Source organism: Elaeis guineensis, chromosome 14 (genome assembly GCF_000442705.2).
Source record: "Elaeis guineensis isolate ETL-2024a chromosome 14, EG11, whole genome shotgun sequence".
Classification (NCBI taxonomy): Eukaryota; Viridiplantae; Streptophyta; class Magnoliopsida; order Arecales; family Arecaceae; genus Elaeis; species Elaeis guineensis.
The window spans coordinates 54,320,053-54,343,872 of NC_026006.2; the positions used below are offsets into that span (position 1 = coordinate 54,320,053).

The 23,820-nt window shown below is 42.2% G+C and overlaps 2 protein-coding genes across 6 annotated transcripts; both read left to right on the forward strand.

The window, feature by feature from the left end:
* The first annotated feature begins 6,887 nt into the window (after positions 1-6,887).
* LOC105057627 (uncharacterized) lies at positions 6,888-17,525 on the forward strand. Of its 5 annotated transcripts, none has more exons than XR_834008.3 (10): positions 6,888-7,136; positions 7,622-8,187; positions 8,386-8,500; positions 8,624-8,725; positions 11,851-11,986; positions 12,077-12,432; positions 12,541-12,698; positions 15,363-15,670; positions 15,915-15,964; positions 17,199-17,525. XR_834008.3 is itself a non-coding variant. In XM_010940285.4 (8 exons), exons 1-8 carry the CDS (start codon positions 7,110-7,112, stop codon positions 15,445-15,447), a joined length of 1,545 nt encoding a protein of 514 aa, XP_010938587.1. In that variant the 5' UTR covers positions 6,888-7,109; the 3' UTR covers positions 15,448-15,789. The 5 variants fall into 5 exon arrangements, 2 of the variants coding, with proteins under 2 accessions (XP_010938587.1, XP_073104343.1); XR_012136667.1 differs by lacking the exon at positions 17,199-17,525 and adding an exon at positions 16,072-16,211; XR_834007.3 differs by lacking the exon at positions 15,915-15,964.
* Positions 17,526-18,470: 945 nt separating this feature from the next.
* LOC105057628 (F-box protein SKIP5) lies at positions 18,471-23,416 on the forward strand. The gene is made up of 5 exons (XM_010940287.4): positions 18,471-18,697; positions 21,690-21,831; positions 21,915-21,993; positions 22,495-22,553; positions 22,773-23,416. The coding sequence occupies exons 1-5, from the start codon at positions 18,568-18,570 to the stop codon at positions 23,137-23,139; spliced, it is 777 nt and encodes a 258-aa protein (XP_010938589.1). The 5' UTR covers positions 18,471-18,567; the 3' UTR covers positions 23,140-23,416.
* Positions 23,417-23,820: the final 404 nt, after the last annotated feature.

Here is a 23,820-nt window from a genome sequence, read left to right on the forward strand (position 1 = left end):
AGTACCCATCGAAGTTGGAGCAGTAACTGTCAGAGGAAGGATAGTGGATTCCACTGGAATTGGAGTAGTAGTTGTCAAAATCAAGATAATGAATGTCAGCAAACTGTCCTAGAGCTAGTCATTTATGTCTGGAGGAGTAGTGGACCTACACAGCGGAGTGCCAACTCAGCGAGATCTGTGCCCCAAGTGCCCTCGGAGCCGTCTGATCTGAAGGAAGGCTCATAGGGAGCCGAGTCGGAAGGGAGATTACATCGGCCGGGGATTAATGATGCTGGATTTGTCGAACTGCCGACCTCTCATCATCGGCTTTCAGCTGATGACATTGGTGCCGCATGGATTTTATCCTGGATAGCTGCATCACAAAACTATATGTCCACCATGTACTCGGGATTTGAACACGTCGGTAACTGCATATGGTCCAACAAATATGAATCTTATGTAAGGCACTTTGGAGCTCGCTCGGCATTAGGAATAGGATCGAAGGCTTAGATACATACAACTTTATATATTTCAGCAAAGAAGCAATGGTTTGATACTTCTAGCTTTGTCCATATTTTGCTTTGTCTCCGGTGTCACCTTTAGACTGAACCTTAAGGGTCATTACCATCTATTTACCTAGGTCCAGAGGTCAACTTTTCTCACATTACATACTCTAACTTGATTACCCATGCCTCTATGCGCGGTTTGTGCACCATCTCTTATGAGTTTAAAAAATTACTTATTATTACGGCCAATCCCCGCATCGCCTGGTCGCCGGGAACGAGCACCTGCAAAAGAAAGTCCGCACTGACCGAAGGCGGCTCCGGCGGGGACCCTCCGACGGTCAAGTCAGAGAGGAGACTAGGCAACAGCGAAAAGGAAACAAGGAGCTCAATGAGAGAGAGAGGGAGAGGGAGAAGGAGAGCCTGAGAGTTTTCGAAGGGACCTCTTTAGCACTGTTGCCTTTCCCGATTTATAGTGGGAGGTGGTATGGCCTCGCCGTGGGTGATGTAGACAACTGGAGAGTTATCAAATCGTCGGAGGTTGTCACATCGTTGACGAGTTGACAGGTCCTAGGAATTAATTCACATCCTTGGCAGGACAGCGCCCCAGATTTCCTGGCAGGAGAATGCCTCCTGGCGTTCGTACGGTGTTTGCTTGATAGGACTGCAGCCCGTGCCGCTCATTCGGCGTCTAGAAGGACCTATAGAGGTGGAGCGTCAGGTATCCAAACCGATGGTTAGTCGGCGGTGTCCCACCCGATAGGAAGTCGATCACGGGGGATCGGCCCTCAGGTGATCAGAGGCGACGTTGGCCCGTTAGGTCGATCCACTCCGGTCGGGCACGATCGATAGTCACTGTCGGTGTTGCCCACCGTCGGTCGGGCGAAGTCGGTCGGGCCCGTAGTAGAGTCGGTGTTGAGGACGGGTCAGCGCTGGTGAGCCGGTAGTAGGGTCGGTCGGTATATCCCAACAATTACCCCCCCCACTCCTAAGCCTGATGTCACACTGGCTCGCGTCTCCACGCGGGTAGGGCGTTGGACGAAAGGAGTGGATTCTTTATTGCGTCCTGCCTTAAATTTGCTGATCTCACCAGCGGATGATCCGGACAAATCGATGTCAGGTGTCCCATCGTTCGGTGACTTGACGTCGGTCAATCCGGTGTCAGGTGATCAGGTGTCGGATGATCGGACATCCGGCGCCTTCTGGGGAACGCAAACCGCCATCCGGCACCAGCCTTGGGAGCGCGGGCCACCGTCAGGCATCCCATCAGGGATGCGAATCGCCGTAGGCGATTTAATTTCGGGGCGTGGCCCTGCTGCCACGCGTAAGGAGGTCGTTGGGCCGGCGTCCTTCACATTAATGAAGGCAACGTGGCCCGATCTGGGAGGGGTGCGCCGAACCACCGGCCGGAAGGGGGCCCGGATGCTGCCACGTGTCGACCATCCGAGAGGTCTCGGTCGGCGCGGCCACATCCCGGCCGTCGGTCAACCCTATATATATGGGGCCACTTGTACTCAAAGCTTCATTTCTGACGGTCTTGCTGCGGAGACTCTGCCCAAATAGTTTCTTCATCGTCGCCGGCAGCTGCTCCCACCCTATTCTCGCAAAGGTTCATCTAGGGTTCGTGCCCCCTTCTGCTTTACTCTCGCTTTTTTTGAAACCTTTTCTTTTCCTTCTCCTTCTTCTTCTTCTTTGGTCTTGTCCTCTCCTTGGTTTTGGTGTCATGGCCAGAACTCCACCTCAAGAGGCTCGATCGAAAATCCCGATCGATGACCTTCGATCGACTCCGAAAGTTGAGGCTTCCTCGCTTTCGGGGCCGAATGTCGATCGGCTTCGGGATCAGTATCGCATCCTGGAGCAGTTCCGACTTTCCGCCCCTGGGGCCGGGGGTCGGGTTAACAACCCGCCCGCAGGTCAGGTGGCTTTGTACGTCGAGGACCTCCGGGCTGGTCTTCGACTTTCGATTCCAGAGTTCGTTCGAAATCTGTTAGATTATTACGGACTTTGTCCGGTGCAACTGGCGCCGAACTCAGTTCGGCTAATAATCAGCTTTGCCCTGTTGTGTCAGCTCCTACCGACCAACCCTCGGATCTCTCTCTTTCGGGCATTTTTTATTCTCCGACCCCACCCTAAAGCCCGAGGGTGGTGGCTCTTCAACCCCCAGAAGGGTCTTTCCTTCATCACTGGCCTTCCATCGTCCATCCATGGGTGGAAGAATCAGTTTTTCTTTGTTTCCTCTTCTTCTCCCTGGGGCTTCCCTTCTCATTGGGGCGTGCCTCGAATCGAGGCAAACGAGAACAACCGAGTGGAGGCGGACGACCGGGAGGACTTCTACCGACTCAAAGACATGTCGGTCCCGAAGTAGAGGGAGCTTGTTACCGAACAAGCCCTCTAAGATGCTGGCCTGAGCCTGGTCCCCCATCTAGGTACCGCTCAATCCATCGGTTATCTTTTTATTTCACATTCATCTCCGAACATACACTGACTCTCTTGTCGAAATCGCAGGGACGCCACCGAGGATGAGGCCGATCGATGCCGAAATCAGACAGTATGCGGTGAGGAAGAGGCCGACGTCCGGGGCTGGACCCTCACGGCCGTCGAAGAAACCCTCAACCGTAGTGCCGACCGTCGTCGCATCGGCGGCCGATCAGTCGGAGCCGGTAATCGCACTTTCGGCTCTGACAGCACGACCGGAGGAGCGGCCAGTGGAGGAAGCGACCGAAGGAACATCGATGATTTCACCGACTGAAGAGGCGTCAGATGCCGTTCGGGAACCCGAACGTCATCCGTCGGTGCCTGCTACTGCGACGGGGGGTGCTCAGTCAACCGTTATCATTCTGGGTCGGGTAGTTAAGACCCGACCCATACCTTTCAGTCGGGGTCCTCCACTATTGAGACGGGGATGAGCTGTTCGGCCGATTTTTCTCGTTCTTCCTCCTCCCGTTGGTCTAGCTTGTCGATCGTCAGGGAGCTCTTCGACTCCTCGCTTTGAGCGGAGATCTGAAAGCATCGGCAAGCGAACTGTTGGTCTCCGCGCATCTCCCCGACTCCATTTTTTATCGGGAACCGAACCAGGAGGTGATACGTCGAGACTATCGCCCTGAGGGCGTTTAGTCCGGGTCTTCCAGGTATAGCGTTGTAAGCCGAAGACACTTAGACGACCGCAAAAGTCAAATGGACTGTGCTTTGTCATGGTTCGATGCCAACCGTCACGGGCAGAGTGACTTCTCCTTCCACCGCGATAGCATCTCCAGCGAAGCCTATCAGGGGCGTAGGGACTCTCTTGAGTCGGTCGATCGACAGTCGCATCCGGAAGAAGGTCGAGTAAAACAGAATATTCGTTGAACTTTCATTATCTACAAAGATTCTTTTTACATCATAATTTGCTATTGTTGCCGAGACAACAACAGCGTCATCATGGGGAGTTTGGATGCCCCGAACATCTTCTTCTGTAAAAGTAATTACATCGTCCGGGCGTGGCTTCTTCGTCGACTCCCCTCCAGCAGACGTCCTCGGGCCCAGTCATTTGGAAATCATATTGATGACCCCGGCCGTAGGTTGGTTATTCGTCGCTTCTTCAGTCGGCTGGGGTCATTGATCAACGACGGGCCAGGTCGGCGGATTCCTCCGGAACTTGCCAAGGTATCCCCGACGTATGAGGGTCTCAATTTCATCCTTAAGCTGGATGCATTGCTCGGTATTGTGGCCATGGCCCCGGTAAAATCGACAGTACTTCCATCGGTCGAGACCCTTTGCCTTCAGAGGCGGAGGCCGTCGCAGGTACTCTTCGCCCTCGATCTCCATCAAAATTTGCGCACGAGGAGCGAAGAGAGGAGTGTAGGAGTCATACCTGGGATGTGTCGGCCTTAGGCTCCGCCGTCGGAGCGACATCTGGTTCCGTCGTGGGGGTGAGACCTGATTGTCGGTCGGGGGCCTGCCAGGCACAGCAGGGTCCCGACCCTTCCTCTACTTCTCCTTCAGACCCTTGGGCTCGGCCAGACGCCGGTCGGAAACTCCTTCATCCGTGCGCATGTACTTGTATGCGCGCTTCAGTAATTCAGCGTACGTTCGGGGGAGGGTTTTGTCCAGGGAGTAGGTGAATCGGGATGCCCTCAATCCGCGCTTCATGGCCGAAATGGCCATGTCTTCATTGAGGTCCCGAACCTCAAGCGTGGCCGCGTTGAATCGCGCCACGAAGTGTCGGAGCATCTCATTTTTCCCTTGTTTGAGGGAGAAAAGGCTGTCCGATGTTCGCGGGGGCTTCCGGCTGGTGCTGAAGTGGGCCACGAAGGAGTGCTCGAGCTGCCCGAAGGAGTGGACACTTCCCGATCGAAGATCGGAGTACCAAGCCTTGACAGCTTTGCGAAGCGTGGTGGGGAAGCCGATGCAAAGGAGAGCGTCGGTTGCCCCTTGAATCGTCATGAGAGCTTTGTAGCTCTCCAGGTGGTCGATCGGGTCGGTGGAGCCGTCGTAAGGCTCCACGTGCGGCATCTTGAACCGACTGGGGATCGGTTCATCGAGGATGAGTCGGGAGAGGGGTTGGGCGGTCTGGAAGTCGACGTCATTTGAAGACTTCTGCCCGTCCACCTGCAGCTGGGCAAGCCGACGGTCGATTTTCTCGAACCTGCGTTCGTAGTCATCGATCCGTCGGTGCTGGGAGACCCCAGGAGTGGAGTCTCCGGAAGAGTCTGAGAGAGAGGCGGACGGCGTTCGCGGTCGCTTCTCCTTCCTTGCTCATTCCAGCTGGGAAGGAGAAGGCCGTCGAGACCGACGGGTGTCACGCCGCGGGCGCCCCTGCTCCTCTCGGTGGGAGCACTGAGATAGGTGCTCCGGAGGGGGCGACGGAGACTGATGCGAACGTCGGCGGCTGCTCCTGGAGGGCATCGGGCGCGCCGCCGGTTGCTCGATCGATGAAGGCGGCTGTCGAACCGATTGTTGTTGAAGGCTTTTGACCGCGTCTGTCAGCATGGTCATCTGCCGCATGATTGCCGCGATCTGTGCCTCCGTGGTCACTGTGGGATGCGGAGAGCTGGGTTCCGCCATAGAGGGTGGGGGAGAGGCCTCTTCCCGACGGGAAGAGTGCCTCGCCGATCCAGTGACCCTCGATCGCTGAGCTCTTGTCTTTGTCATCTCGAGTTCCGTGGGGGCTATAATCTCTGATACTGTCGATCGTGTGTTTACGGTAGTGCCCCCCTACCTGGCGCGCCAATCTGTTGCGGCCAATCTCCTCGTCGCCTGATCGCTGGGAACGAGCATCTACAAAAGAAAGTCCGCACTGACCGGAGGCGGCTCCGGCAGGGACCCTCCGACGGTCAAGTCAGAGAGGAGACTAGGCAACAGCGAAAAGAAAACAAGGAGCTCAACGAGAGAGAGAGAGGGAGAGGGAGAAGGAGAGCCTGGGAGTTTTCGAAGGGACCTCTTTAGCACTGTTGCCTTTCCCGATTTATAGTGGGAGGTGGTATGGCCTCGCCGTGGGTGATGTAGACAACTGGAGAGTTGTCAAATCGCCGGAGGTTGTCACGTCGTTGATGAGTTGACAGGTCCTAGAAATTAATTCGCGTCCTTGGCAGGACAGCGCCCCAGGTTTTCTGGCAGGGGAATGCCTTCTGGCGTTCGTACGGCGTTTGCTTGATAGGACTGCAGCCCGTGCCGCTCATTCGGCGTCTAGAAGGACCTGTAGAGGTGGGGCGTCAGGTATCCAAACCGATGGTTAGTCGGCGGTGTCCCACCCGATAGGAAGTCGATCACGTGGGATCGGCCCTCAGGTGATCAGAGGCGACGTTGGCCCGTTAGGCCGATCCACTCCGGTCGGGCACGATAGGTAGTCACTGTCGGTGTTGCCCACCGTCGGTCGGGCGAAGTCGGTCGGACGAAGTTGGGCCTGTAGTAGAGTCGGTGTTGAGGATGGGTCGGCGCTGGTGAGCCGGCAGTAGGGTCGGTTGGACTTTCTTTTGCAGGCACTCATTTTCGATGACCAAACGATGAGGGGATTGGCCGCAACACTTATCTCACTTTGATAATTAGGTTTAACTTTCTTTTGTAAATTATGGGTTCGTGCATTTGCTTGCACATTATATATGTACACACACATATTCAGAATTTCAAATATTTTACACATACGCGCACACATACTTTCGGAATTCTTAATAATTATGTGCATATGGTAGGCAAATATCAAAAAACAAAGAAAAAAAAAAAATCTAGAATGTGCCAGCGTCAGACCGCACCGACAGCCGTACTTCTACCTGCCTACGGATCACGCGCACCAAGCCGGCCAACCAATCAGGTGATAGCATTTGATCATCGCTCCTCCTCCCTCTGTTTCTTGATGCGACCCCTACGTGTCGCACTTTAATCGTTCCACGCAACCCCCTCCCTCTCTCTCCACTCGCTAGAACACTCCGGACTCTTCCCCACAGCGCCAACCTTAAAAGAGAGAAGACTAGCAAAAGAAAAATCACCTTTACTTCTTCGGTTTCTCGGCTGCTATATCATTCTAAAACCGTGAGAGGAAATCGAACTCTTCAATCTTCACCATCTTCTTCTCGCTTTCACAGGGAGATCTTGTTTCCTTTTTTTGTTTCAGCAAAATTCTCAGGGTAATTTTTTCAGGATCAAGTTTCGGAGATGTTAGATTGGAATGATAAAGAACTGGTATTTCTCTATCTTTTCCTTCTTTCTTCATTTTACAATCTATTACTCCTCTCTTCTATTTGTTTTGCCTCTCGAATTTGGTTTCCTTCTAATTCATTCCTCTTTTCTATGTTTTTCTTATCATTAATTCCCAATCAGTGTTAAATATCCAGCAAGTGTAGAGAAATAGAAACATGTCGATCTATCTTGAATAGCCTACTTTAATAAATCACAGTCGCTAAGACTCTTCCTCTGAGAAAGTTCATATTTTGTACCCTGATATCGCCTACTTGATATTTGAAAGAAGTATAACTTCATGAACTAAATAAAAACTTGCGCTTTGTGTTTGATATCAATAAAAGAATATTTAATATACATTTGATTTTTGTTTTAAGGATATTAGCTCATTATATCAAGCTAAAGATCATTTTTTCTGTTTTCTGGTTGCTTACTTTAGTTATATTAACTTCAGGTAGTTTATTTCTAAGACGATGTCAACTTTCCAGGTGCGAGGCATGGAATTGGGTGAATTTTTTGAGAATGGAGATAGTATTGTGCCTCATCCCATGGAAACTGAAGAGATGGCTTTTACTTTTGGAGATCAGAGAGTGAAACAGATGAAGGAAAGCATTGCCAGTGACAGGAGGTCTAATAACCAAATCTGTGGAACTAAAAATAATTTAAGGAGCTGTTATTTGGAGAATATCTCTTGTTATAGTACAAATGAGAAACCTACTGCTTCAGAACTCCACTTTGATGCATTGCCTGCATGGCCTACCGTAAGTTCTGCATGCAGGAAAGGGTACAATGGTGGACAAGAACATGATCCTTGGGCAACAGAAGTGATGGAAGATCTTATTGATAATTCTCAACTGAATTCGCTGAGTGATTGCATGATGGAGTGTCATCATTCTGGTGTTATGCTTCATGGCGAGGACTCATTATCTGCAGATAAGTCATGTAGTTTCTCAACCAGTAGAAATAGTGGAGGGTATGAAGATAAAGAGATTAACGGCCTTCTTGACTTTGATTGGGATACTTTTGAAGACATTGATTTTGATATGATTTTCAGGTAATGCAGTTCACCCTGACTTGTGACTATATATATCATAATTATAATCATTTTAAAACAAATATAGATATGCTTTACAAATTATTAATATCCACACAACACTTTGAATTGTCATGTCAGCAAGTCAAAATTTTTGTTCTTTTGATGAATTAATGACATTTTGATGAAAGGATATCCTAACAGACAATAGTTCTGCAGAAATGATGACTCCACTTACTCCATATTTGGAGATGAAATAGTTGGTATTTCAGATGTATTTCTCTCTCCATCTACCAATGTAACGAGTAGCACCACACAGTTTATTCCAAAGCCAGTAAGTCTCTAAATTACAAAGTAGATGTTCTACAGAATAGTTATTTTAGTGAGTAATCAACCACTGTATAAAGTTTCCTCTCACTATGAGATAATGATTAATCACAATTCATTTGCTTTACAGGATATTTCGTTTTGCGAAGATGAGACTCCTGATCAAGGTTGTTCCTCCGTTCTGTTAGATGAACATCCACATAGAAAAAGAAATGCTTTACATAAAGAGAAGGTATGTAGGCACATCCATGCATATATTTACGAGGTATTTTAACAGGTAAGTCTGTTGAAAACATTTCCTTCTTTACGTTGGCAGATAGAAGGTATTTCTGTGAAAGCTGAAGGATAAACTTCATGTCAAATCTATCTTACGAGTGAATAATGTGGAATGTGCTACCTGTTCTTAAGGAAGATGAGTTTTACCTGCTTTTATTTTGATTTTATCCTTAAAAAAATTGCTATGATGTCATAGAAACTTTGTTTCTCACAATACAATATGAGTTATCAAATGATCTATGACCTAGCCCATCAACTACTGCAATTGGGTGACATCCTTTTCAGTCTAAGGTCCCAAATTCTTACTAAGAAAGCTTCCTGGATTCTCAGACTGCCTGAGAAATTCCTGTATTAATGTATATGCGACACTAGGACATGTATGGATTGTTGAACTTTCAAAAGTTTGCGTCAACTAAGAAAATTCTGGTTAGTTATTCTAGGGGTTTAATTCAGGATCCAACATTCCTATGGCTATAAGTCATGGACCGTTTTTTGAATATGGCATCTTAAGCAGCAAATTCCTTGCATATATTTAAGAATTGATTGCTTGCATAGCTTTCACCAATGATTCAAATTATGAAGGAAATATGGGTTGTAATTTCCTTCTCAATAACATATGAACTCTAATGTCAATTAACGCCTGGTGGCGATATGTATTTAATATGAAACCTTCATGTTTTCTATTCTAATTCCTTAACCCTCTGCGTTTAACCAGAACATTTTGATATTAAAAATATTAAATATAATATTGTTCACCAAATTCTTGAATTCCCTTCCCAAGATTTTTCCAATCATAGATATATCTGTGGGACACTTAAATACTTGAGTCCATACCCTTGCCACATAATTAGGTAAACAGTAGTAGCTCATGTTATGCTAGGGGCCACAATCATGCATTAGGCATGCATTTATTTGTATTATTTCAATACTTCAGATTTAATAAAATTGGTAAGCTTACTATTATCTCAACCTTGATGTAAGCCTCTTGGCTTATGCTGTGCCCTTGCTTGACTTCTACCATACAGATTCATCAGGTAGTTGTTTGGCGCTGCACACTCAGGGTTTGTTTGGATGACTAGGCCCAAAATCCCATAGGAATCGTGGGTTTGGACCTTTACAACCACCTAAATGAGACTGGGTTAGATCTGTCTTTACAAATATCCAGAGAATCTTGTAGGGAGAAAAAAAGATCACAGCAGGTCATTTTTTTCTCCCTACGGGATTCAGGCCTGCCCGCTGCAATGGTTTCCTGCATATGTATAATGACAGACTGGGCTAGACCCCATTTAGATGGTTGTATTGGCCCAAACCCATAATTCCTATGGGATTTTGGGTCCAATCATCCAAACAGATGCTTAATGGATCAGACAAAACCAAAAGTTTTCAATTTTATGTTAAGGAGTCAGATTAGATACTTGATCAGCTATTCCCAAGGTTTCAATTGCCAGCACCACTTGGTATGCAGGCCGGACAACACAAGCTGTGTTGTTTTGTGCTGACACTTGTTTTGTCATGTGGTTCCAGGAAAAAAAAAGGGGGCTTGGTATTGAGTGGTACTGAGTCATGTCCAACTGATAAGAGCTGGCAGCATGGTTGGTACAGGACAACACAAGTTGATACCCTGTGTGGTACACAATCATGCCCAGTTTCGTACCTGCAGAGCATAGTCAGCACTAATTGGCACTTGAATCCTCAAATACCTCCAGCTTTGTCCATATCATGCAAGTTGCAATGCCTCAAGTGTCGGTTTCAGATGAACCTTAAGGACCATTACCTATTTACCCACATCTAAAGCTCAACTTGTTTCACATAACATCCTCTTAACTTGATCACCCATGCATCTGTGTGTGGTATGTGCATCAACTGTCTCTTATGAGCGCTTGAAAAATTGCTTATGTCATGCTGATAGTTAGATTTACCAGCATGTTACTATATTCCATTTGTAAATTGTTGGTGGTTGCATCTGCTTGAACATCTGCAAAATTATTATTATGCATGTTAGCATGTTATGACTCAGTTTAGCAGTGCCACTCTCCTCCTCCCCACTCCTCCCTCGCTCCCTCTCCGCTTGTGCCTCCTCCACCACCTTTAAGACGATCTGGGTTTCTCTTGCCACAGAAATCCAAGGAATATCCCATGTTGATGGGAGAAACAACTAGAATTATATCCTAGGGGTTATAATGTAGTATTTGACTTGAAGCTCGACTCTACCGTGCATTATTTGCCTACTTTTAGTTTTGTGCAAACTTTTATGTGGTATTCCTACTCATGTTGGAGGTCATACCATACAGTAGCCAAGCATCCAAACAGCCTCCAAGAGACCATCTCATGTTCCACTCCATTCTCTTCTTGCTTGTTACATCTTTGTTCTGATTGGGCAGTTGATCAACTATCTACTTTTACCACTGTTGGTCTACTTTGGAAACTCCGATTCCTCCTGAAAAAGAGGCAGGATTCTATTTTACGATGCAGCACTTAGGCTGAACATTGGGCAATATCTTGTCCCACTATAGTGGTTGTCGTGCCATTTTTACTGCTACCTTGGTTACTACCCTTATATTTCAACTTTATTTTGATTGTGTCACTGAAAAAGGTGTTTTAGTATCCTTTTTCTCACTGAGTGGACAATATGTATTCTATGTATTTTGATTGTGCCATCAATTGTCGCCTTGGTGGCTCAAGTTACATCTCTTCCAATATGTATTCTATGTTGCAGGTTACTTAAAATCTTCATCAGGATTCCTACTACCATATGCTTTTAGCATATGCTTGGTGAACTCTTTATGGAAGGGGCTTAGAGAGTTAAGGGTTATATATTGTATTGCATGTTGTAAAAAGCTCTATGCTTATATCATGTTAGATTAATGGAACGATACCTTATTTCTAAGAGCATATATTGCGCTTTTGCTCCTATACTAGATAAATGCATTGCTACAATCATCAAGATGTTGCAATTACTGAAACACATACATCATTTTTTTTCTTTGTTTTCTCTTTTTTCCAAGAGTGAAGATTTTTAGTGCGGTACTTGTTCAATGCATTCAGAATGTCTTATTCTGCTGTTGTTAACCATCTGTTCAGGCAGATGAGCAAGAAAAACCACCGATTTCATGGGAACGGTCAGAGGCAAATAGCAAGAATAGAGAATCATGCAACTTGAAAGGTTCCTGGGCCCATAAAACTTGCCAAAACCAACAAAATTCAAGACAGAAAAGGGGTAATCTTGTCAGAACTCCTTTACAACTCTTTCTATCTCCTGGACTGTCTTATACTGCTGTTGTTAATCCGGATCCCTTGAAACATGCAGTTTCTTCAGATACAGTACCAGATGTTAGACCACATAATGCAACACTCCAGGAAAATATTGAAAATCAAAAGCAGCAGCAGCAAACACAGGCTATGATTGCAGTTCAGCAGCAGCAGCAAAAAAATGGCCTTCAGATCACTGTTGCTGGCAATTCAGTTTCCCAGTCATGCTCACAAAAGAGTCTGAGTCAGGAAGCTGCCACAAGCTCTTTTGGAATTGAAGAAAGTTCAGAGCTCACATCATTGGAGCAGAACATGCTTGTAGAGCAAGAGGAATCTGAGAGGAGCTCGATGCTGAGTGATGAGCACTCTTTAGAAGAAACCATATATTACCGTCTCCAAGATACTTTAAGAAAGGTTAGATTGTACCAGCCAAGGAATTTCTGTTTGTTCTAGGAACTTCCATTTACATTTACAAGTTTACTTTAAGCTGTACACTACTATTATCTTTTTCTCCTGCTGCAGTTGGACACTGGGCTGAGGCTTTGCATCAGAGATAGCATGTTTCGTTTAGCTAGAAGTGCTATAGAAAGACAAAGCATTAATGACAGCTTAAGTACCAACAAGAGTAACAAAGATGAAGAAGAGGTTGCTGAAAATGGACAAATGAATAATCATGGGAGGTTGGTTCAACTCCAACAGCCTTGTTCACCTATACAGAATTGCATTCAGCCTATCTTAATATACTTGAATTCAAATTTATTCGTGATTGACATATATGGTATATAAAGTACTAAATCTTTGCACAATGTACATAAGTTCTCTTGCATTTGTGGCATATGATATTAGTAGAATATACTGGCATTTTTTTAGCTATTGGATAGTTTAAGGTAAATAAGTTTGTATAATATCAATAATTTACAGTTAAATATAGATAAGGTTATGTATGACAATTCTTGTATCATTTTCTCCCTTTTTCTCCTCTCTCTCTCTCTCTGGGGGATGTGAGTGGGAATCATATGAACTTTATGGATGATGTCAAGTGATCATTTGGAATGTAACAGCTCTAAGTATGAGTTGGTTTGTTTTGGTTACATATATCAATTATAGACACTGTCTGGACTTAATCAGAAGTGGAAACAATTGATCAAAAGAGTTAACACTTGTCCATGATCTTATCATATTTAATTTATTTGAGATGAAAAGGAACACATGTTTGATCTTTGACTAAAAGATGTTCTGGTGGAGTCATGATATCTATCTACATATGAAGACACTTTTTCTGTTGGATTTGAATTAAAATATTTATTTGATATTTGACATTTAATCTTGGACTTAGAACAAGAGGATGAATGAAAACAGCAATATCAACAAGAAGAGAAACATACTTATAGCTAACAAGCATATTCTATCTATTAGAAGACTGATTTATGATTTAGTTCTTACCATGTTTTCTTGTCCAAGCCTATAGTCTATATCCTCCAACTAAGTTAGATTTGTTCATGGTTGACTAGTCGAATGGCATTTGTCTTAGTTCAGTAAGGCGTGTAGCAGAAGTTGTGCCTAAAATTCTAGTTTGTTGGACAGATGATATAACATAACAGTCTTTGGTGTACTCACCCCTCCTGAAACTCAAGGTGGATCTCTAAACAAGTTCAATAATGTTGCTGGTTCAGTCTTTATATACATATCTACAGCATACTGCTGGAGTATTGTCCGGCATACAATATAGTGGAACTTACAGACCTTCGGATTTGCAGTATAATAATGATAATGTTGCACAGTCTTGCCCATTTGGTTCGGTATTGGCATATGACGATAGGTCTTAAAGTTTGATCTCTAATTGCTGTTATTTAAATTATTGCTATGAAAAGTTTCCATAGAGTACATCATAATCTAGTTTGGTAGTGTTGAGGGCACCTCAGTGGAAGTGTTCGTTCAGCTAACTCCTTTAATGACAGCTGCAATCAGCGTTTCACTTGAAGTCAATTTGTTGTAAATATTTAGCTTCTGTTGCAATTGGTTTCTCCTTCCAATTTGCCTTGGGAGCATAGTGGCTACATGCTTGCTCCCTTTCATATTATCTCAATTTTCTCTTCACGAATTTGGCTTTTGAAGTTTCATACCCTCTTCCCCTCTGAAAAAAAAAAAAGAATGTTTGGTGTGGATTCAAGTGAATTGGCGTGGGAGGGGAAACTTCTTGACTGGCTAAGGAGAGGATGGGAAGAAAAACAGAGGGCACATCCCTCTTCGAAAAGAGGGAAGGGTGGTCAGAGATGGTGGTCCAGTGGTGGTGGTGGACGGTGGCAACCAGAAGGTTGACAGAACACGGCGGTGGCAAGGAAGGGAAAGGAAAAAAGGGAGTCGATCTGAAAACAGGGTATGAAGAGGGTTTCGACATTAGTTGTGGCTTGGCTTGGTAGCAGTCGAGGCTCTGCCATGAGGTCTCGGGGAGTCCAAGAAGGCCTGTTCCTCGAATGAATTTGGCTGGCAATCCTCAGCTCTGATGATAATGCAGCTATCGCAGGGCTGGGCAAATTTTTTTTTTATTTCCCTTTTCCTGCAGCGGCGATCGGGTCTGATGCATAAGGGGTAGGGACGCTCTTAAAGAGAGGTGGAGACTGGGGTTTTCCTAGCCTCAGGCAGCCTCTAGGCATCTGACTCCCGCTGAGAGTCCAAGAGGAAGAAGACTCCCCTCAAAGTTCTTTAGCCATGCATCTGCGGCTGTAGAGTTGTTTAGCTACCAAGCAAGTTTCTCCAGTAGCCTGTTGTTTTCCTTTTTCTATTTTTCCTGTTTAAAATTCTACCGAACAGGAGTCATAAGCAATAGTTGCTTCAGATGATCTAAGATCTGTCTTCTTTTGTGCATACATGTTATTCTGATTTTGTACATCAAAATACATTGTTCCTATTTGATATTAAGGTTCCACCTTATTTGACATATTATGAGGCACAAAGCTTAGTGGTGAACTTAGGAAGCTTAATTATAAGAAGCTACTTTCTAGATCCATTGCTTAGTTTCTTTCTATATATGCTTTAATTTTGTTTTCTTGTTTTGTCTTGCATGAGCTTGCACTTTTTTCATTTTTTTCATCTATCCTGCATGCATGTTTCTTTTCCATTGATGTGTGTGTGTGTGTGTTTTTTTTTTTTGGCTCATTGCACCAATCATAAATCATCTCAAAGACATCAACCTGTGAGGCTGAAACTGATCATCATGAAGATCATGCATATCCTTGGGAGATCAAGTTTTTTTTTTAAAAAAAAAACTCAAATGTATTACTTTTTCCAATCTGGTAGTTATTAAAAATTTGACTGTTTATTTAATAGTTCTTCTTTCTTTGCAGGGCTGCAAGTTCACCAACTTCAGAGACATATACAAATTTCATCGATCGGATCGTGGCTCAGTTGCTCTTTCACAGGTCTCCATAGTCATGTCCATGAGCCACAGAAGATGAGCAACCTCCACCATCCATTTTGCACAACTTCGGTAATGTCCCTTTTTCTGTAAAAGTAACGTGCTTTGATTTGTCCGACGATGAATCACACTTACTTGCATGATTGGTGATCGATGAATGCCTTGTGGAAGCGCAATGATGGGACAGCTTAAGAACTTTGTATAGAAGGAGGCCCAACCTTTGCTTTGGAGTAAGATGTATTATTCCACCACTTTATCTTTTTCCTGCTTGATGAGACTGTTTGCTGTTAATTAGTTGTATTTTTTCCCCCAAACTAAAGCTGATTGGATCTCAATGAGCACTCCAGTTTATCTTTTCTCTGGTTGCACGATTAAGTTAGAGAATGTTGTTACGTAATTCAGCATGAGTTTCTTTTTCCTTTCTTTTCCTTTTTTTTTTTTCTTTTTCTTTTTCTTTTTCTTTTCTTTTTCCTTTTTCTAGGCCAAGAGGAAGTCCAGCCAAAATCTGGGTGAGGAAGAGATCATACCCAGGTAACCAGCATTCAGTGACTTTATCAACTCAACCAGTTGGCACCTCTATATGTGTATTGAATCTCAGATGGGTGCTTTTTTTTTTTTTTTTTGGTAACTAATCTCAGATGGGTGCTTACCGGCTACTTTGTATGCCTAATCGTGCAAAAGAAATATGTTTTTAAGAGCATTGGATTGGCTCTTAACAAAATGACGAACGAATCATGGAAAATTGATATTATATCTATATGGCATGCTGTTTCTATTATTCTTGAGTTTAGCCTTCAGTCAATGACATATTCTGATTGTATATGTTGAAAGTGGATTAAAGTCTCATGAAACCATCATAGAACTGAACTTGAAATTCTTTAATATGGGAGTCCGCCACTATGGTGTAGTTAAGCTACCAAGCAAGTTCTCCGTGAAAATCTATTGCCTTTTTGAGCTCTTATGCTCATCCCCGCTGGTACAATACATTAAAAGAGGCATTCCTTTTTCATAGAGGTTTCACTATATTTTATATATTAATGCTGCAAGGGAACCAGTAAATAGAATGTTAGTTCAAGTCATCTCACCACCATTACTGCACGCAGGAGGAGTGTATGAGCAAACTGATCAAATCATAAAATCAATTCAAACCGTTAATTTCAGTTTGGTTTAGATCGGTCTTTCAATTTAAAATTTTAGAAATCGAAAAAGTCAATTTGATTTTAGTTTCAATGTTGAATGATCTAATTTAAACCAATCAATCATGGGTATATGTATGTATATTAATAAATCGTCATCAGTTGTTTTATATATTGTTTTAGTCCCATCAATTTATTGCTTTTATATTTAGTCTATCCTATAAACTGTCCAATTAGTTTTATCCCATGAGTTGGCTATTTGATATATGCCCAATAGTCCACGGTAAATCAAATTGAAACGATTTTGTTGATTTGGTTTGAACTTATTTTTCTATATGGTTGGTTTAGTTTCAATTTCAATTTTAAAGAATCTATTTAAGTTGGTTCAGTTTAAAAATTGTTTCCAAATCAATTTAAATCGATCCATACATATCTCTTGGTTATTGACTCAACTGCTAGAGAATTAGACATATAGGTATGATCTTTTCAGAATAACGTCTGCCTATGTAGAACAAATCCTTCTGCAACTTTGTTTGGATCTCATAATATGCTTTCCATGACAACTTGCAGTTTGCATTAAAATGGCCGCCATCCTGTTCATGTTCAAATTTTAAGCTTTGATTTCTCAGGAAATAGGAGACAAATTGTTGGCTGCCTGTGCTCATGCATGGGGATGTACGATTCATGGCGGACGTGGGAAGTGCTTGTCGAAATTTGGAAGATAATACCAAAGGCATTGAAAATAAATACAAAGAGGAGATCGACTGCAATATTTTGATGAAAGATGTAACGTTGTATATGGATGTGCGATAGTTTGTGAATAACCTCGACAATTGCAATTATCATAGAAGAAGAGCAGGCGCAATTGACTGTGAAGGCGCGATTGCACATGAACTTTTTTATTCCCTTATATGGTTTTTCTTTTTCTTCTCAAGAAGTGGCTTCATTTAATATCAGCAAGTTAAAACATGCTTGGTCTTGTTCTTTCTCAACAGGGGTGGAAGACTCACCCGGTGGAATTATTTAGATTCAAAGGCTCAGGAAAAACACCTTGAAGTTTTGAACCCTGCACATAAGCAACCACTTGGATATCAGTAAAGTTTACCAAAATGCACAAAAATATACTTGAGTTGCGTATGGTAAAAAATGACATTCATATACAAGGTCTCCCTCTCTCTCTCACACACACAATTAAAGAAAATTATCGACAGAACATGCTATAAAAGGATGGTCTAGTTCAACCTGGCCTTCATGGGTGAAAAGTCTAGCCCTCCCAAAAACACCCTCTGTAGTAGAATAAAATTTGATTGCTATTTTGATTTAATTATTGAATCATTTTCAAATTCTAATCTTGGAAGTGCATGAGTGGAATCCAATTACATTAGATGAATCAAAATTAATTAGATCATTATGATCAAATGAGTTTGGGCTCGTATGTATATAGCACGTTTCAACTCGAGTTTACTTGTCAATGAATCACTCACTTAACTAGAAGAGAAGTGCTACATTTGACATAGATTTCATCCTCTCGACATAAGGAGGATCATAGAGCTGCAAATAAAAAGAACAACTAGACATGATACAAATCTTAGAATAAATCGACATCATCTGATTGAGAAGCAAATCGAGCTCCACCCTCAATGAAACTTGACTAATAAGTAAACCACATCAAAGTACTTAAGGGTTAGGTCTCACGTTCAAAATTCACTTTCACACAACTGGCAAAGTCTAAGCTTTCTAAAGCCTAGTTCAATGTGGCTCATTTCCTCTCCAAACGCAACATCAAGCATAATTCAAATTGGTCACTCAAATAAATTATTTAATAATTATTTGTGAAGGAAAAAAAAGGAAAAAAAAATCTCCGATGTGGCACGTGCATAACAGCAGATAAGTACCGGGAAAGTCACGGCTCACGGCCCCGTGTGCGTGTCCACCGCCAGGAGGCGAAAGGAGGGAGGAGGGGTCGGAGGCTGGGGGTTGGAGGTAAGAAAAGAGGAGATGGCGAAGAGGAGGAGGGAGGACGGCAGTGGGTCGGCGGTGGCGGCGTCTTCCTCCGCTGCCTCGCCCATAAATAATCTAGACGACGGATGTCTCATGCAAATCTTTAGCTTCCTCAGCCCCATCCCAGGTTCTCTTCTCGCAAACCCTAGTTCCATCCCGTGTTATCTCCCACCGGCTTAATCAGTTTCTAGGGTTTCAATTTGTCAATCCGGACGTAGCTTCTAAACCCTCAGAAAGGTGATGAGTTCCGAGTGTCGATCTTTCCGTCTGTGTGGTTTCCCTCTTTGTTCGCTTATTCTTTCTGATTCTTTTTTTTTTTTTTTGTTTCTTTTTTAGCCCCGTTGTCAATAAATGGATAGCAATAGAAACTAGAATTTAGAAGATTGTTGGAAAATTTCACTAAATTTTGGTGTTTTTCCATGCATATGGTAGCTCCATTGAAGGAAGAAGAAATAAACATTAGATTTTATTTGGCAGAATGTGTTAGGATGGACTGAATTGGTGATTTTATTATGTGGTAATGGGGGATTTTTTTTTTTTTTTCGTTTTTAACTCAAATAATCGTTGGTGGCTTGGTGCTTTGTTGTGTTCCATTGTTAGTTCCCCCCTTTGACCTCTTTGTCGATAGATCGAAATAGAGGGAAAAGTTGAGAGTATGATTTTGTTCTATTGTACTCTGGATCAATAATGGGTAGTTTGCGGCTAAGTTTTGGTGCTTTCCATGTTTTTGATGGTTGTGCAGGAGGACGAGGAAATAAAAACTATTTGTTGTCTGGTACTGTGTGTCAATATGGTCTTATTAACGGTTTTTATGGGATGGAGTCTTTTTTATAATTAAATTGCCACCGGTATTATACTGCTAACACTACTAAAATAACAAGAAAAATGGATCTGGAAGTAGTTATAAAGGGTAGATAATCAAGCATAATTCCACATACTTTTGTTATCCAGAGGCTTCTCTGTGTTTTTTACCTAGTCATATTCTCGTGGGTTTTTATTGGTTGTGGATATCTAGTTTAGCTAATCTCCCCCTTTTCAATTGGTGAGAAGATTATTTTACTTTGTTGAGGTTTGAAATATTCGGATGCTTATGGTGTGGTCCTATTTGGAATATCTGATTTGGAAGATATCTGTATGGGATGCATTTATATTGGATTCATTTTTGTTGTCATGGCCAAAGTACAGTTCTATTCGTAGTCAGATCTGTTCTATGCATAGTCAGATCTTTGTTTAATCTCCTGATGAGTTTATTCAAGGTTTTGTTATTCTGTCTTTGACAACAATATTTCTTGCTTGGCCATCAACTTCACTTTGTTTTGAAATTTATTTCATTTAGTGGTGAATGAAGGGATAGCCCTTTTCTTTGATTGTTACAAAATACTTTCAGATACTGGTAAAAACTACAACTAATTGTAATGCCTTGAGTTAAACTTTATTATTTATAGCTTTGAGGTGTATTCATCTTTTTGAGTTGGTCTAACATTAGACTAAATGATATTATTTAAGGCCAGTGACCTAAGTTTCTTTCTAACCCTTCTCTGTGGTGGATACTGAAACTATCAGGTACATCATAAATGATGTATTCAATGTGACATATTTTGGTTTGAAAAATTAGCTCTTTACCTTATTATGCTCGTGTTAATATTGGCATGTATATGGCCATCAGCGGCAAGACACATCCTCTAACTAATTCAAATCTTATTCTGTGCTATTATTTGAACATATATTTATGATCATGTTGGTCTTAAAGGTTATTTCTTCCTTTTTTTTAGCACAGGGATTATCTCGCAAATCAACATTCTTGAACTTAATGTCATGATGTGGAATTCTGGCTAATGAATCCAAGACCCCTTGGATAATATAGATTATTGACTGCAACGGTTCTTATGTAATTGCTTATCCTTAAAAAGGCAATATCCTGAAAATTGGCTTAGTTTCATAAATAGATACCTCTTAATTTGTTCCTTTCTTGCACTCGAACACTTGGGACCAGATGTGGTCTTGTCATATGAATATACTGCTGGAGATTTAAAAAAGTTTCTACATTTTTCTTGTTTGCATAGTAGTTCTGATTCATCTGTAAGGTTCCTGAGAAGGGTTGTTTCATTTTAGAAATTATTTAGATTGTTGGTGGCTAAAACTGTTAAGTTGGAGAACTTTATATTTATGGAGAACTACTTGCCATGTCTGATCATAATGAGATGTTGTTACTGAGATAAATTGTTAAACTGTTGTGGTCGAAACTTTTAGTAGTATGTGATTAGTATTTTTTATTATCATCTGGTTAATTGATGAGTCTTATCCCATCTATATGGAAGGACTTGATATCACTATATCTATCAGAAAATGTGGCCTGAAACAGAGCTGAATGGTGGAAAAAGATTCATGGAGCTGACCGCAACTAGTTTGGGATTATGGCTTAGTTGAGTTGAGTTCAAATCTCCAGTTCGCTGTTCCTATATGACAAAAAAAAAAAAACTTTAGTTGCAAAATATTTTATGCTATTTGAGGATCTTATGCTTCAACACTAATTTATTATCCAAATTAATGTGAATGGATGAAGCGCGTTTAATTATCGGGATTGCACTTCGAAGATCAGCATGCAAATAGACGCAAACTAGATTGAAGAACCCTTTGTTGGTGAAGGAAGTTCTCTAAAATTAATTTATTAATATGTCAAAAGGCTGCTCATGCAATGTATTAAATGCATGTATATAGGATATGACCCCTATCCTTGCATGGAAATGGTTTTCATGACTAGCTTGTTTCTTCTTTTGGTTTTGCTTGAAAGTTTGTGTTTGGGATGATAGTTTACATACTAAAAGTTTGTGTGGCACAGATATCTTTTTTTCTTTTCAACATGACTCACATACATTTTTGCTAAAAGGAGGAAAATTAAGATTACTGACCCGATATTATATATTCTGTCTAGAGTTTGCTATTCTAATTGTGCATCTTTTGGTTCTAAAAATTCCTAGATATGTTAGGGTCACAACATGATTATATGTAGTTCCTTTGATTGTGATAAGCTCCCTAACTTTTTTTAACAATATTGTGCCTTTGCATCCCAAATATGCTTCTAAAATGAGCTTTTTAGCACCCTTCTGTTTGGTTTGCAGATCGGTATAACACTGCCCTCGTTTGCCACAGATGGCACTACCTGGCATGCCACCCTCGGCTATGGCTGCGTGTGGAGAGACCCATGAAGAACATAGAGCCTGGAGTATTCCCCAATGTTGAGGCTGCAATATCTGCTGCAAGGTAAGCAAGTTGTAGTTCTTTCTGTCTGAGTTCTTGGTAGAAAACGAGGGAATGAATGCATAATAATTTAAATCTTTTTGAAGGCCTGGTGATACCATCCTGATTGCTGCTGGTGGGAATCATGTGGCTTCTAACATCCAGATTCAAAAGCCTCTTTGCATTGTAAGTTGTCCCATTTACTTTGGCATTGGATCATTTATTGTCAAATACCTTTCAGATAAGCACGTGAATGAGTATGTGTTATTATTAGATCATTTGTGAAACGGCTTATTTCTCAATGTTTTATATTTGTTAATGTTTGGGATATCTCTCTCTTTAATGTGCCTTGCTTTGATACTGACTTGGTAATTAGATCACTGATCATTATGACGGATAGCTGGATAGACCAGGGGAACCTGTTGTATGTTAGGTATTTCTTGTATATGCCATGGAAATGAACAACAAATCAATCATGGGATATCTTACCTTTTCTTCTTTGCATTACTTAGCAGTGTAGTCAGAGAGAAATGCTTAACTGTGAGCTGATTAATGGTCTTATTGAGAGAAGATTTATTCTAAAAGGCAGAGTTTTAGTTTCCTGTTGATGGTAGGCTGTTCTTTTTCCAAAATTTTCATGCTTCCACGTATCACAAGCTCATTCTTTTCCTTTTCTATTTTGTTCAGATGGGGGGTGGTGAACTTCCGGATGATACCATTTTGACCTGTTCTCGTGGCTCTGACAGGTTTGCTGATTTCATTTCATTCGTTATATGAGATTTCACTAGCCAACTTATAGAATAAATTTGGATGCATTTTCATCTTCAATTAATTGCAGCATTAAAATCAAAATATCAAGCTGATAATTATATTTGGCCAACATGTTAAATATAATTGTAGCTTGGGCCAATTTATGGGTTATTAAAATGGCAACTGAAACACCATATATAAAAATGCCCAAGCAGTGCATTGGAGTTTCTTTCCACATGCAAGGTTGCAAACTTGACAATCAGAGCAGAGCTGGGGTGTTGCCTGCTTCACCGAAGTGGGAAATTAACCATTGAGGGGTGCATACTTCAGTGTGAAGAAAACCCTTTGGATTATCTCTCCTTCCCAATAGTGAGCACAGCCAGTGGATGTGGTGCATTTACCCCATCGGTGAAGGGACATGGAGACTGTGTCACAGTCGCTCGGACAAGAATCGAAGGGGGTGCTAAGGCAGTTCGAACCAGTGGGAACCTGGTGTTGCAGCATGTGCGAGCCATTTATTCACGGACTTCAATCTTCTTCTGGTTTGAAGTTGGCGAACAGCAAGTATCTGCCAAGGCATGATGTGCAAGTAGTTTCTGTCTGGATTAGCCTTCTGTTTGTCACACTGGTGCCTGATATATACATTCATGTAGCTTATGATGATTCATTTATAAAGAGCTTGTTTTGGACCTTAAGCATGATTGCTTTGGTTATTGACAGGCAAACCTCATTACGAAACAAGCTATAAGTTCTGTTAGTGTATCTTATGCTAGTTGTGATAAGAGAATTATTGTCCCAGCTATTGGGGATCATATGTGTAGATCATCTTTTCAGATAAAGATGTTTCTGTGATGAATCATTGTTAGTGCACCAACAAAGTGTTTGGATTTTTGGGTGTGGTCGAAGTGCTGTTGGAGCTCTAGAGGCTATTATGTAATTTGAGAGTGTTTGGTTCGTGATCGGAATTAAAATGAATTGGAAAAGAAATTGGAATGGTTATATTTTTTATGCATTCAGTTCACGATGAAAATCAGAATCAAAATTAGAATAAAATTTGGTTGTTAGGAGATAGTCTATCAGATTTTAGGAGATTGGGCAATTATTATTCACTTTGGATTCAGAATCAAATTGAAACTTCCATCGATCAAATAGTTGGAGTGGGTTTATTTACATTTTCAATCTATAGATTTTCTTAGTCCATCAAATTTCTATATCCATCATGTTTGGTGGAGAAGAAAGTGGAGCATGCTGTTTCATCGAATT